Here is a 13,137-nt window from a genome sequence, read left to right on the forward strand (position 1 = left end):
AGGAAATCAGATCTAAGTATGTGAATCTTACTCCTTTACATTTACCAGATCTCCCCATTTTAATTAGATTACACTACTTGTTGGACAATCCTGATTCTTCTCTCTGTATGATAGTGGCAGACTTTATCTTGGAAATTACTAAACGCTAATAGATTTCCTTTGACCTAACATTTATTTCCTGTATTGTATATGCTTTTTAATCATTTTTATTATTGTTGCACGGTTGTCTATGCCAATAAAGGCTTGCAATGGGAGCTAATAAGAGATGGGGGCTACAGTTTTGAGGGTCCATAACTTTGGCCCCTCTGAACCAAACTGCACCAAACCTGGGGGGTATCATCAGGGCAGTCTCCTGATGAGTCCCTGAAAGTTTTGAGACTGTACCTTCAGAAATGTGCCCCCCCCAGCCTGCAACCCCCATTGACAGGAATACAGAAAACTCAATGCAGAACAAAGATTCTTGGGCAAATTTCTGGGATGTTCCTGCAGGGGGCGCATTTTTTGATGTATCAGCACCAAAATGTCAAGTATCATCTGGAAACCGTCCTAATGGGACCCCCCCCCCCCAGGTTTGGTGCAGTTTGGTTCAGGGGCCAAAGTTATGGACCCTCAAAGGTGTAACCCCCACCCACATTCTTTGCTAAGGAGGTGGGGCTACCCTTTGAGGGTCCATAACTTTGGACCCCCTGAACCAAACTGCACCAAACCTGGGGGGTGCCATCATGACAGTCTCCAAATGATACCATGAAAATTTGGTGCTGATACGTCCAAAAATGCCCTCCCTACAAGAACATCCCGAAATTTGCCCAAGAATCTTTGTTCTGCATTGAGTTTTCTGCATTGCTGTCAATGGGGGTTGCAGGCTGGGGAGGCACATTTCTGAAGGTACAGTCTCAAAACTTTCAGGGTCTCATCAGGAGACTACCCTAGTGATACCTGCCAGGCTTGGTGCAGTTTGATTCAAGGGGGCCAAAGTTATGGACCCTCAAAACTGTAGCCCCCATCTCCTATTAGCTCCCATTGGAAACAATGGGGGATAGGGACACCCCCTTTGAGAGTCCATAACTTTGGACTCCCTGAACCAAACCTCACCAAACTTGGGGGGGTAGCATAAGGGCAGTCTCCTGGTGATAAGCTGAAATTTTGGTGCAGCTACTAGCCTAAAAACTGCACCCCCTGCAGGCCAAAAATGGAAAACCACTAAAATACCCAAAAACGAAACCAGCATTTTGATGCCCCCCACAAGGTGATGCCCTGGGCAGCTGCCCACCTTGCCCAATGGGCATTACGCCAGTGACCCAAACAGAGCACTCTAAGACAAAGAGGGTCCAGGAAATGGTGGATTAATATACAATTCTGTCATCTTTCAGTGGAAAAGAGTATAGAAGCCATAACTGTAGCTAAGACTGCCAACATTTAAGAGATGGTCGACACTCATAGCACTGTCTGTGTGTGTATTAAGTGCCATCAAGTCACTTCGGACTTAAGGCGAGCCTATGAATTAATGACTTCCAGAACATCCAATCGTTAACAGCTTTGCTCAGGTCTTGCAAATTGAGATTTGTGGCTTTGTTTATAGAGTCAATCCATCCCATGCTGGGTCTTCGTCTTTTCCCGCCTTCAACTTTTCCTAGCATTATTGTCTCTTCAAGTGACTCGTCTTCTCATAATGTGACAAAAGAATGATAGTTTAGTAATTTTGGCTTCTAGGGTTCACTTGATTTGATCTAGAACCCATTTATTTGTCTTTTTGGTGGCCCACAGTACCTATAAAACTCTCATCCAGATGCCACAATTCTAATTTATTTTAATTTTGTTAAGCTTAGCTTTCCCATCCTTTCCTAGCCAAAGCTGAGCTTGGGGCAACTCGCTTACATACTTATGCAAATACCAAATATAACAAACACAAATACAAAAAACATTAAAACTACAGTGTCAGTAAACAACATAGATCCTAAGGATGGCAGTAAAAGTTAATTCATTTCAGGTTCCATTTCCACACGCCAATAGCCTAAAAATTCCTTCTCCCACCCCAAAGCAATCAGCTGGAGGGTGGGGAGAAGAGGGTGCAGATTGGGAGGCCACTAGATAGTAAAAACTGTAGCTGCCTCAACCAAAGGCCCAGTGGAACACCTGTCTTGAATTCACCTTCTTCCTTTCAGTTTTCATTGCCCATTGTTGTACGGTGACAGTAAGTGCCTCTGGAAGGGCAAATCCACCAGCACAGTGGTGTGCTGCTCCCTGAAGCAGATTCATTCCCCCCCCCCCTCTGAAGCTGGGACATCCTACATGCTTCTTCTTCCCACAACAGGCACCTTGTTACATATGTAGTTCTGGCCCAAGATCGCCCAGCGGGCTTCGTGTGGAGTGGGGAATCAAGTAGAGTTTTTAAAATATTTTGCCTGTACATTCTGTTAAGTACACCAAATGGCAGTTTTATATGCTAAATTATAATTCTGTTGCTAAAGCAGAGTTTATGTTTGATTAAGTATTGCATATATTTCAATTCCCTCAGAATTTGACACCTCCCAAACTACATTTTTCATGGCTTTAAATTTTCCAGAAACAGTAATCTCTGTTCCTACCATATGAGATATATACATACATGGTTTTTCCAAATGATACATATTGTTTTCCACCCATGCCCCAAACACATCTGTAATAAAATCTTGTTACTGGGAGGGCTTACAAATTGGTAATATGCACACTTGCTTTGCATGAACAACTGCCAAGATCAGTCCTTAGCAGCTTCAGTGTAAGGGGTCTCCAGAAGATGGGGGTAGAATCACTGATGCTTTTTAGCCTTATTTCCAGTCATTCAGAAAGTTACCACCTCCAGGAGGGGCTTGGAAATCACCCAGAATTAAACTTGTTTCGACTACATAAATCAGTTCCCTTGGAGGAAATAGCAACTTTGGAGGGTAGATCCTGTGACATCATATACCTGTTGAGTTCTCTGCCCAAACACCCAAGACATGACTAAATCTACAGCAATTTACCAGACTGGAATTGGTAACCCTAAGTACATGCCATACTGCATTAGATAAATGCATTAGATCAGGGGTAGGGAACCTGCGGCTCTCCAGATGTTCAGGAACTACAATTCCCATCAGCCTCTGTCAGCATGGCCAATTGGCCATGCTGGTAGGGGCTGATGGGAATTGTAGTTCCTGAACATCTGGAGAGCCGCAGGTTCCCTACCCCTGCATTAGATAAACCAACACACTGAAGAGCAATAAAACTGTTCCATATTCTCTTCTCCCATCAACCAATGTGACGCCTGCAGAGATCCTCCAGAAGAAGAGAAGGCTTTTTGCCAGGAAACTTATGCAAATCTATGCCTCAGCATACAATAAAAACACTTTTTCTAATCAGTAGATTATTGGCCTGGCAGTTGGCTGGCCAATAGGAAATACAAGTTTTAATCTCCGCCCAGCAGAATGGGGGAAAAATCAGTTGGGCTCCTTGTCCCAACACTTCCAGAGAAAGATCTAATCAGAGTGTTTCATGTGAGTTGCCAATTTTTTAAAGCCACTTTGAAGCCAACATAGTGGAGTGGCCAGAATGTCAGATCTGGAAAACCCCAGTTCAAATTTCCACTGGGCCATGGAGGCTCCCTGGGTGATCTAGGGCCAGACACTTGCTCTTAGGGTAACAAACCTCACAAGGGTTGTTGTGAAGAAGATACACTGGATGAAGGGAAAATGATGTTCTCTCCATTGGAGAGAAGTGGGGGTACAAAATCTGAGCAAAATCTTGCCTGGCATGCAAATGCCCAATTCACATTACGACTGCTGCACTGAATATGTCTGTGGGTGAAGTTTTCCACATGGGGCAAACAGTGATTCCCTAGAGCAGTTTCAGATTTTTAAAAAGTGGTAGGAAAAGGCTTAAACGCCATTCCCTTCACAATAATGATCCAAATTGAGCCCCTATGAGTTACTAAAACAAACTTTATTTAATTTTAAAATTTAATACTACTACTACTAATAATAATAATACTGCATTTGCATATTTATATTGTTCCTAGTCAAGAACCTTCTCCATTTATGAAACAACTACCTCCCTTTTTAATCTATGCAATTTAACTCTTTTTAACTGCACTGGGAACTTGTAGCTGTTTAAGTTAACAGTTTAAAATAAAATAAACCCTGGGAGGCCTATGTTTTAATACCCTTGCAATAAAATGTGATACAGGTTGCAGTATTTTCCACACAAAAACCAGACATTCTCCACCTTTCAAAGCCCTTGAGGTTGAGCCGCTCTGAACTGAAGTAGGCGGTCCTAGCAAAGAAAAGCCAACAACTTTGAAAGACAAAACATCTTTAATGGGAAAAAGGAAGCCAGCCGGGCAGCCGGGCACCAGAAGCTCATGCTTTCACGGCATATTTCCGAGGGGGGTACAGGCGCTCTTTCCGCTGTTGTTTTTTGGTCTTAAGACCCTCTTCGTGCTTGTTCAGCCTGCGCCGCATGGCACGTGTTTTCTTGGGCCGCAGGTCTAGAGGCTTGTACTTTTTCCCCTATTTACAGGAGAGACAGAGGTCAGGCTAATAAAGGACCGATATGTTTTTTGTTTTAGTATTTCTAAGTATGTGCAGCACCTTCGTGTAATTGGCATTCCCCATCTGCCACTTTATCCCTCTTTGCCCCTTCGTTCCCTGCATCACTTCTCATGTCAAACTCTAGGCTGAAACACACTGTGGGAAAGGACTTACTTCTTGCTCATTTGCACTATATGAAACAGAAGGATCCTGCAATGTGATCTGGGCCCGATGGTGCCAGTACTGCTCCACTGACTGTTTGAAAGTCAACTGTGCCTTGACCCAGCAGGAAGACAGCCCAAGTCCTTGTAACATTTTCCCTGCTACCAAAATCCTCATATTGGCTTTCTTTCCTACTCTGTGCCAGATTATCAGCCAACTATCAGCCCTTACAAAAGGCATGCACTGCCCAAAGAGAACTATGTACCTGCAGGACAACTGCTCAGACCGGCTGGCCCAGCGAAAGCCACCCAGCAGGGGAATGCTTTAGCAAGAGCAGATTCACACTGCATCCACGGGTTTGTTAGCAGTGTTGGGTGTTAGCCTTGCAGATTTTTTTTAAAGCTCTCCTGCAATTATCCATACATGCCACTTACCTACTCAATATAAGGTGCTCTGAGATACTTCTTAAAAATAGCCATTATTTGATTTGAGCTCACTTAAGCTTTGAGAATATTAAAACTTTACATGCTGCTACATGGATGCCGACCACCTGTTCTGGCTCTGCCCTTGTTTCACTTAGAGTGCAACGGATGGGCAGGAGGCAAAAATGTCAGTTTAGACTTACTTTATAAAACTTCCTGAGGTTTTCCTTCTGGGTCTGGTTAATGACTGTCAGCACTCTGGCGATGGATTTGCGCACAACCCGGCTGCAAAGGGCAAAGAGAGATGAGGTTAAGGAGAACAATAACAGTGGCAAGACCACAAGCTTGGTGTTCTCTTGATACACTGGATGATTTTACTACCAAGGATAATTGTGCACTGGCCTGGGACCTGAAAGGCCCAGATTCTAATTCTAGTTCTGTCAAACTCACTTGCTTTTGGGCAAGCCCCTGTCTAGGAATGCTTTAGCAAGTGCAGATTCACACTGCATCCACGGGTTTGTTAGCAGTGTTGGGTGTTAGCCTTGCAGATTTTTTTTAAAGCTCTCCTGCAATTATCCATACATGCCACTTACCTACTCAATATAAGGTGCTCTGAGATACTTCTTAAAAATAGCCATTATTTGATTTGAGCTCACTTAAGCTTTGAGAATATTAAAACTTTACATGCTGCTACATGGATGCCGACCACCTGTTCTGGCTCTGCCCTTGTTTCACTTAGAGTGCAACGGATGGGCAGGAGGCAAAAATGTCAGTTTAGACTTACTTTATAAAACTTCCTGAGGTTTTCCTTCTGGGTCTGGTTAATGACTGTCAGCACTCTGGCGATGGATTTGCGCACAACCCGGCTGCAAAGGGCAAAGAGAGATGAGGTTAAGGAGAACAATAACAGTGGCAAGACCACAAGCTTGGTGTTCTCTTGATACACTGGATGATTTTACTACCAAGGATAATTGTGCACTGGCCTGGGACCTGAAAGGCCCAGATTCTAATTCTAGTTCTGTCAAACTCACTTGCTTTTGGGCAAGCCAAAAATTGAGCTAAGGCTGTGAAATAACCTGTAGACAGGTGTAACGAACTTGCCCCCACCCTGAAGGGCTGGTGTACAGCAGGCCAAAGGGAGAAGGCCTTAGCAACAGCCAGAAAAAGAAAAAAAGGCTCCACAAGGAGAGAACCGACCTGATTGGCTGAAAAAGGTCCAGTAACGTTTGGCAAGAGCTAGGGGGAGCCAGTGGGCTTACAGCACTGAGAGGAGAGTTGAGTGCTGATAGGAGTCGGTCAGAGAGAGCAGAGCAGAGTCTGGCGAAGGGAGTCTGTCAGCTCTGGAAGAAAAGGATTCTGTCTCAGCAGAGTTGGCTGACAGAAGTCCAGTCCCTGTCTAAGCGGTGTATGCTTGACAGAGAGAGGAGGCCCTGACTGGGTGCAGATTGACGTGCCCTTCAGGGAGGGCTTAAAGCGGTTTTAAAACTGCCCAGACCTATCTAGTCTGCCTTGCCCCTGGGTGTATCACCAGAATCACCAGTCTGGGAGAAGCCAGTCCAGAGGCAGTGAAGCCATATTAGGACTAGTGGGAGAGAGGGAGGCCAAGTTAATGCCCAGAATCTCCTGGAGCTTGGACTGTGTGCTTAGGTGTGATCAGTGGAGTATGTGGAGCAGTGAGGGAATGGTGTGTCTGTGTGTGTAAGGGTACACCTCGCACGTGTGTCGGTGTGCATATGAATCTGAAGTAACATCTTAAGACAAACTTATTCTGAAACCAACAAGCGTAAAACCTCTCCAGTTTACCTGAGAAGCCTCTTTGTGAAAGCCAGCAAATAAACGTTTCAGTTTTGTTCATCTTTTAAAACCTTTCCAGTCATTAGTATTTTTTTCGTCACCTGTGTCTGTGTTCCAAAGGGGTGAGATTGTCTGGGGAAAATCAGTATTGAGTGGAGCTATGGGAAAAATATTATTGAGTGGCGAGCCAGAACTTATATATAAGTGGCTTTCGTTACAACAGGCTAGAACAATTACATCCCTTTTCTTGCAGAAATAACTGTTAACAAGGACTGTGATACACTTGGTTCGTTACACACTGTGCTAATGATCTTTACTGTTCTACATTCATTCCTGAGGGGTAGTCTGCTGCAACAAAATTAAGTGTGGCACCTTAAAGATTAAGAAATTGTATTCTAGTGCAAGCTTTTGGGCTTATTTCTTCAGATGCTGTAAAAGTTTCCTAATGGTACATTCATTTTAAGGAGATTTTTGGGTGGGGAAGCAGGGTCAAGAGGTCAGAAAATACAGGGTGACCTGTCAAACGTCAACCTCACCAGGAAGTACATGGTCACTTAGCACCCATAGTGGATGAGCAGTGCTGCAATACCACACGGTGCAGCAGGCGAATCCCACCTTCTCACCATACTGTACAAACTGCCTGTGCTGGTTCAATCAAATGTTCCAGGAGGCTCATAAGCAGAGCAAGACGGCTTGTCTCAAGCACCTGGTAATTAGAGAGGAATGGCTTTCAGGACTGGAGAACAAATTTAGAAGATCTGCAGGACTGTCCTAACACCACCCCTGGAAGAAAGCCCCACAGAGTAGGCCTGTGCAGGACTGGTCTGCTCCTGTCCACAAAACCCAACTAAAATCTTTTTTTAATAGCCTAGAAACCAGCACTCCTATTTCATTCTCCATACCTGCTTCCCTTGGAAGTTGCCATGCCCCTTTATGCTTCCTGCGGGCACACACATAGTATCACAAAAACAGGGCAGCCAAGATCATGTGTAAAGCTCCACAAGGAAAACGTGGCCAGGAACTGCAGCTCGCAACACCACACACTCGAATGCCAAGAGCAAAGGCACAGAAAAGACTCACATCTTTGAGAGTTTTGAGGCTGCTCCTCCGGTCACCTTGGCGACACGCAGCTGGGACAGTTCTACTTTGAGATCGTCCAGCTGCTTCAACAACTCTTCCTTCCTCTTCCCTCGTAAATCACGGGCCTTGATTTTCGCCTGGGGACAAGAGGACATACAGAATCAGGGTGCAAAACAGAAGTTAAAAAACCCGAGTTCTCGTTTACATTGCTCTTTTTCGGGTACAGCCATTTAGCTCCTCCTCTTTTTATCTGCCCAGCACCAAAGTCTAGGGAGCAGTCTTAATAGCCCAGGCCAGTCTTGTCAGAACTTAGAAGCTAAGCAGGGTTAGCACTTGGATGGGAAAACATCAAGAAAGACAGGGGCAGTGGAGGGCAATGGCAAACCACCACTGCTCATTCCTTGCCTTGAAACTCCCAGGAGATGGAACTTCATGGGCTTGCCACGAGCCAGTTGCGACTTGGCAGTGCTGAGGAACAGTAATAGATCATACCATCTATGGGAGCAGCAGTGGCGTAGTGGTTAAGAGCAGGCGTCCTCTAATCTGGAGAACCGGTTTGATTCCCCACTCTCTACAGAGGCTTATCTGGGGAATTCAGATTAGCCTGTGCACTCCAACACACACCAGCTGGGTGACCTTGGGCTAGTCACGGCTCTTCAGAGCTTTCTCAGCCCCACCTACCTCACAGGGAGTTTGTTGTGAGGGGGGGAAGGGAAAGGAGTTTGTAAGCCCCTTTGAGTCTCCTTACAGGAGAGAAAGGGGGGATATAAATCCAACTCTTATTCTTCATATAATTAAAAAAAAACTATCTTCCTCTCTCCTCCTTTCCTAACCGAAAGCTAGTCATGTAAAAATAAAGTGAAATTTCTAACCAATGTGAATATCGCTTGGAAGCAAGTGAGCTATATCTGCCAAGATCTCTGGAATCCCAGATCTCTAAACCAACTTTTCCATGACCTGGGGGGAAAAGCTTATGAAAACATTACTTAATTTGTACAAATGCCGCTCCATCTTTTTACAGTTTATTCTGTAAATATCAAACACAGACCGCAACTATGTGTATCAGAAATGCATTCAATCCCTGGGCTCTTTCCAAACCGATGTACTTGTTTGTTGAGCTGGTAGCAATTCTGCAGGTTCAGTTGCTTTTCTATACATTTCAACCCACTACTGAATATTTGCAATTCCAAAGTTACAGAGTTAATTCAGAGTCACTGATTTCAGCAACCCAGGACCGACCGCATGGTGCTTCAAAATGGTTCAGTAACCTTCCCAAAGTATCTGGAATAGGAAAAGGTACTCAGGGAAGCTTTCCTGTACTCCTTTAACTTGGTGTCATCTGCACACCTTTTAGCTATACCTGGCACAACTTCTATCAGCCTCCCTTTTAGCAAAATTACCCGCAATGATGTAAGTCGGAAACATGTTTACTGAGAATACTTTCCAGAATTCAATCACATGAAATAAAATCTCTGGTGATGAAGAATGCCACATGGAAAGAACTTAAATATAAAAATAGAATAATTACACATTCTATTTAGAAAACATGGAAATTTACATATTGTCACACTGTCCTCAGGCTATTCCCTCACAACAACTAACAGCAGATGACTCTACAGATAGGCAAGTCCAGCAGTGACCAGACAGTTCCTGTGATGTTCACTGGCACTTTAATGTTCTAAGCTTGTTGTAACCCGCCCAGAGCCCTTTGGGGATTGGGTGGGATATAAATCCAATCACTCACTCAATCAATCAGTGCAGATGATCTTTCCAGTCTTTGCTCCCCGGTGTACTACTCCTGTGTACAGATGCTCCATTTAATGATTAATGTTAACAGACATCCCCACCCTGGACTGGTCTCATTCAGCCTGTTCTGGGGATGATGCCAACACCTTTGGACTCCTTTTTTGTTACATTTCCGTTCCCCAACCCAAGCACACTCCTTATCAAAGCCCTCATTAATTTTATGCATTGATTTATTTAATTCTACTTGTAGGCCACCCTTTTTCTTACAAGCTCAGGGTGGCTTCCAACATGAAACAGCAATGAAATCAACAACAATACATCAGTACCATCTATCGCAGTCTATAGCAATCTATTCAGATGGCATTAAAATCCTAACACAGTTAAAAACAGATTTCTTTATACTCCCCATTCATATTGTGCAAGGGAAAAGAACAAATGGACAAAATAAAGGAAGGAGAAAGGGAATGACTTTAATACTATACTATAATACAAACAAGTCAGGGCAAACATATCTTGTGCACAGGTAAGCCTAGTTCACAGGTGACTGCCCATCATCTGAGCACAGCTCAACTGTACAACCTTGCACAGAGTGGCCGTGGCTCAGTGACAGAACATCTGCCCGGCATGTAGAAAGTTATGGGTTCTATCCTTGGCATCTCTGGTTAAAAAGATCAGGCAAAAGGTGAAGTGAAATACCTCTAGCTGAGACCATGGAGAGCTGCTCCTAGGCTGAGTAGAGGACAAACACTAATGGGCCAATTATGAAGGCAGCTTCATAAGACCATTAGAATGGAATTTGATTGCCTCTTTAAAACAACCCTCTGAGACTATGTAACAAAATGCAAGCTTTATTGTCATCCTTCACATACCTTCTCTGCATTGCCCCTTCCCCTGCATCACATTTTATACTGTAAGCTCTTTGGGGCAGGGGCCAACCATCTTATTATTGCTCAGAGAGCCACACAGAATGAAAGTGGGTACTTAATTTGCTTACATTTAACGAATGTACCTTCAAAGGATTGTATTGTTGGTTTTTCTCTAAATGACACACAGAGCAGAAGTTTGTTTGTCAAATGCATGAAACAACTTTTAAATTTATTCACAATGTTTTATGCCACCTACCCCACTCCCAATTCGATCCCACGAGGCAGTAAACATTTTATAGAATTACAATACAGTTTATAATGACAAGTACAAACAGAGTTACAATTATAAAATTCAGTGCAAAACTCATAAACAGTACCAGACCTATCTAACTAGGATGAGCAAGTATAAGAACAATTGAGAGGACATGAAAGTTTCATCGGGGGATGTAAATCTCCAAAATCCATTTATATATATCCAATAGGCACAATAAGCACAAAAGCAAAGGCACAAAAGCAAAGCTGCTGTCTCTGTGCTAAATGAGCCTCTAGAAGTTTGCTATTTCATATATACGTGCAACTATTCCAGATACTTTGGGAAGGTTACTGAACCATTTTGAAGCCTCTAAGTTTGCTATTTCATACATACGTGCAACATACCCTTAGACAGCACCTCTTGCACGTTTTCCTTCCTGAGTAATTCCAGCCCAGTCCATTCAAGGCCTAAAGCAACCCAATATTGCAACCTAGAGACTTTCCCGAGCGACCCCTCTCACGGGCAAAACCGTACACCTTCCTCGATGCGGCCTACTCTGCTCCGCCGCCTTCTTCTCAACGATCATGACGCCACTACAAATCATTGAGCGCGGCCTCAATTGTCCGGGTCTCTCTCGCTCGAACCCAGCCCCACTCATAACACAAAAGCCCTTTCCCTCGCCCGATGGAACCGGATTACCCCTCTCCCCCGGGCCTCACACTCACCATAATGGCACCGAAGACTTGCTGCCGCTGAGCAAAAGGAAAGGACGGAAGCCGGGAAGGAACAGGAAACTAGAGGGCGGGAGCAACCAAGGACAGCGCAGGGCGGGGGAAACGAGGAACCCGACGTCGAGACTCCTTCGTCCTCCCCCAGTGGCGTAATGGTTTAGCCCATGTAACGGGCGGTGCCTAAAGCTCAGGAGGGAGACGTTCATTGGGAGTTCGCATGCTGATCAAAACAAATAGCTGAATTATCGAGTAATAAAGTAGCATGATTAAATGAACGAAATACAAATTAATTGCATGCTGGACTGGTACTTATTCCAGGATCAGTGTACGGCCCGTGAAGTTTAGTTCATACTTGCAACAGAGTGGAGGAAGAATCCTAAGCAGGTCAGGTCGGAAATAAAAATCACATTATTCAGTGTGGCTTTCCTCCTAGAAAAATTATTTGGTAGAATCCTGAAGTGGTCAAATGGTGGGTTCTAGTTGGGAATTTTTCTTAGTGTCTATATGTATATTATTGTAAATATAAAACTGGCACAGCAGCAGAAATATTCTGCCTCCCTGTGCCCATCTATATCCGCTGTGCTGGTTTCTCTATTTGGAACAAAATTTAAATGTAGGGGAGGATGCTGAATGGGATCCCACCATCTGCATTCAGAAATTATGCAGGCCATCCTATCCTTACATTCTTCCTAATGTATGAACCATGCCTTGTATAAGTATTGTCAAAGGCTTTCACAGCCAGAATCACTGGAGTGTTGTGGGGTTTCCAGGCTGTATGGCCATGTTCCAGTAGCATTTTCTCCTGACATTTCACCTCTGAAGATGCCAGCCAAGATGCAGGCGAAACATCAGGAAAAAATGCTTCTGGAACACGGCCGTACAGCCTGGAAACCCCGCAACACTCCATGCCTTATATACTTTGGATTAAAGAAATAAAAACAGTGATTGATTATACCATTCTCCAGGTGGGGCTCAGAGATCTCTCGGAATTACAGCTAACATCTCCAGACCTCAGAGATCAGTTCCCCTGGAGAAAATGGCTGCTTTGGAGGGTGGCAATGTGGCATTGTACCTCTTGGAAGTCCTTCCTCTCCCCAAACCCCTAAATCTCTAGGAATGCCCCAATCTCAAACTGGTAACCCTATGATATTATGATTTGTAAAGTTTGTGGATTACACAAGATTATTTAGGAAGGGGGGATTCTGAACGACCATCTTGCACATAAGCCTGTCTTGTTGGCTATCTGACAGTGAGGTGTGAGGCCCCTGCCTCATGCAACCCCACATTATGATGGATGGCAACCATAGATTTTCCATGGTTGTAATTCAGTTGTGGAATGACAAAGGATTTTCCAAGGTTGTACAACAAAAGATTTTGGGTTTCCTTATAGTTCTGGGTTTCCTTATAGTTTGGGGCATTTAGTTTGTAAAAAAATGTCCAATGCAGAGAACAAGGTAGAAATTTATGAGTGAATAAAAATGTTTCTTTTGTTTGATACAAGATCTCAAGTTCATTCTCTGTAGAGGAATGGCTTATCAGGGC

The 13,137-nt window shown here is 44.0% G+C and overlaps 1 protein-coding gene across 2 annotated transcripts; it reads right to left on the minus strand.

Annotated features, from left to right (window-relative positions):
- Nucleotides 1-4,306: 4,306 nt before the first annotated feature.
- Nucleotides 4,307-11,730, minus strand: RPL35 (ribosomal protein L35). 2 transcript variants are annotated; one of them, XM_048513284.1, is made up of 4 exons: nt 11,590-11,730; nt 8,000-8,136; nt 5,329-5,410; nt 4,307-4,520 (listed from the first exon to the last, which is right to left on the minus strand). In XM_048513284.1, exons 1-4 carry the CDS (start codon nt 11,590-11,592, stop codon nt 4,371-4,373), a joined length of 372 nt encoding a protein of 123 aa, XP_048369241.1. In that variant the 5' UTR covers nt 11,593-11,730; the 3' UTR covers nt 4,307-4,370. The 2 variants fall into 2 exon arrangements, with proteins under 2 accessions (XP_048369241.1, XP_048369240.1); XM_048513283.1 differs by lacking the exon at nt 5,329-5,410 and adding an exon at nt 5,910-5,991.
- Between the last annotated feature and the right edge of the window lie 1,407 nt (nt 11,731-13,137).

The sequence above is a fragment of the Sphaerodactylus townsendi genome, linkage group LG12 (genome assembly GCF_021028975.2).
Source record: "Sphaerodactylus townsendi isolate TG3544 linkage group LG12, MPM_Stown_v2.3, whole genome shotgun sequence".
In the NCBI taxonomy this organism is placed as follows: Eukaryota; Metazoa; Chordata; class Lepidosauria; order Squamata; family Sphaerodactylidae; genus Sphaerodactylus; species Sphaerodactylus townsendi.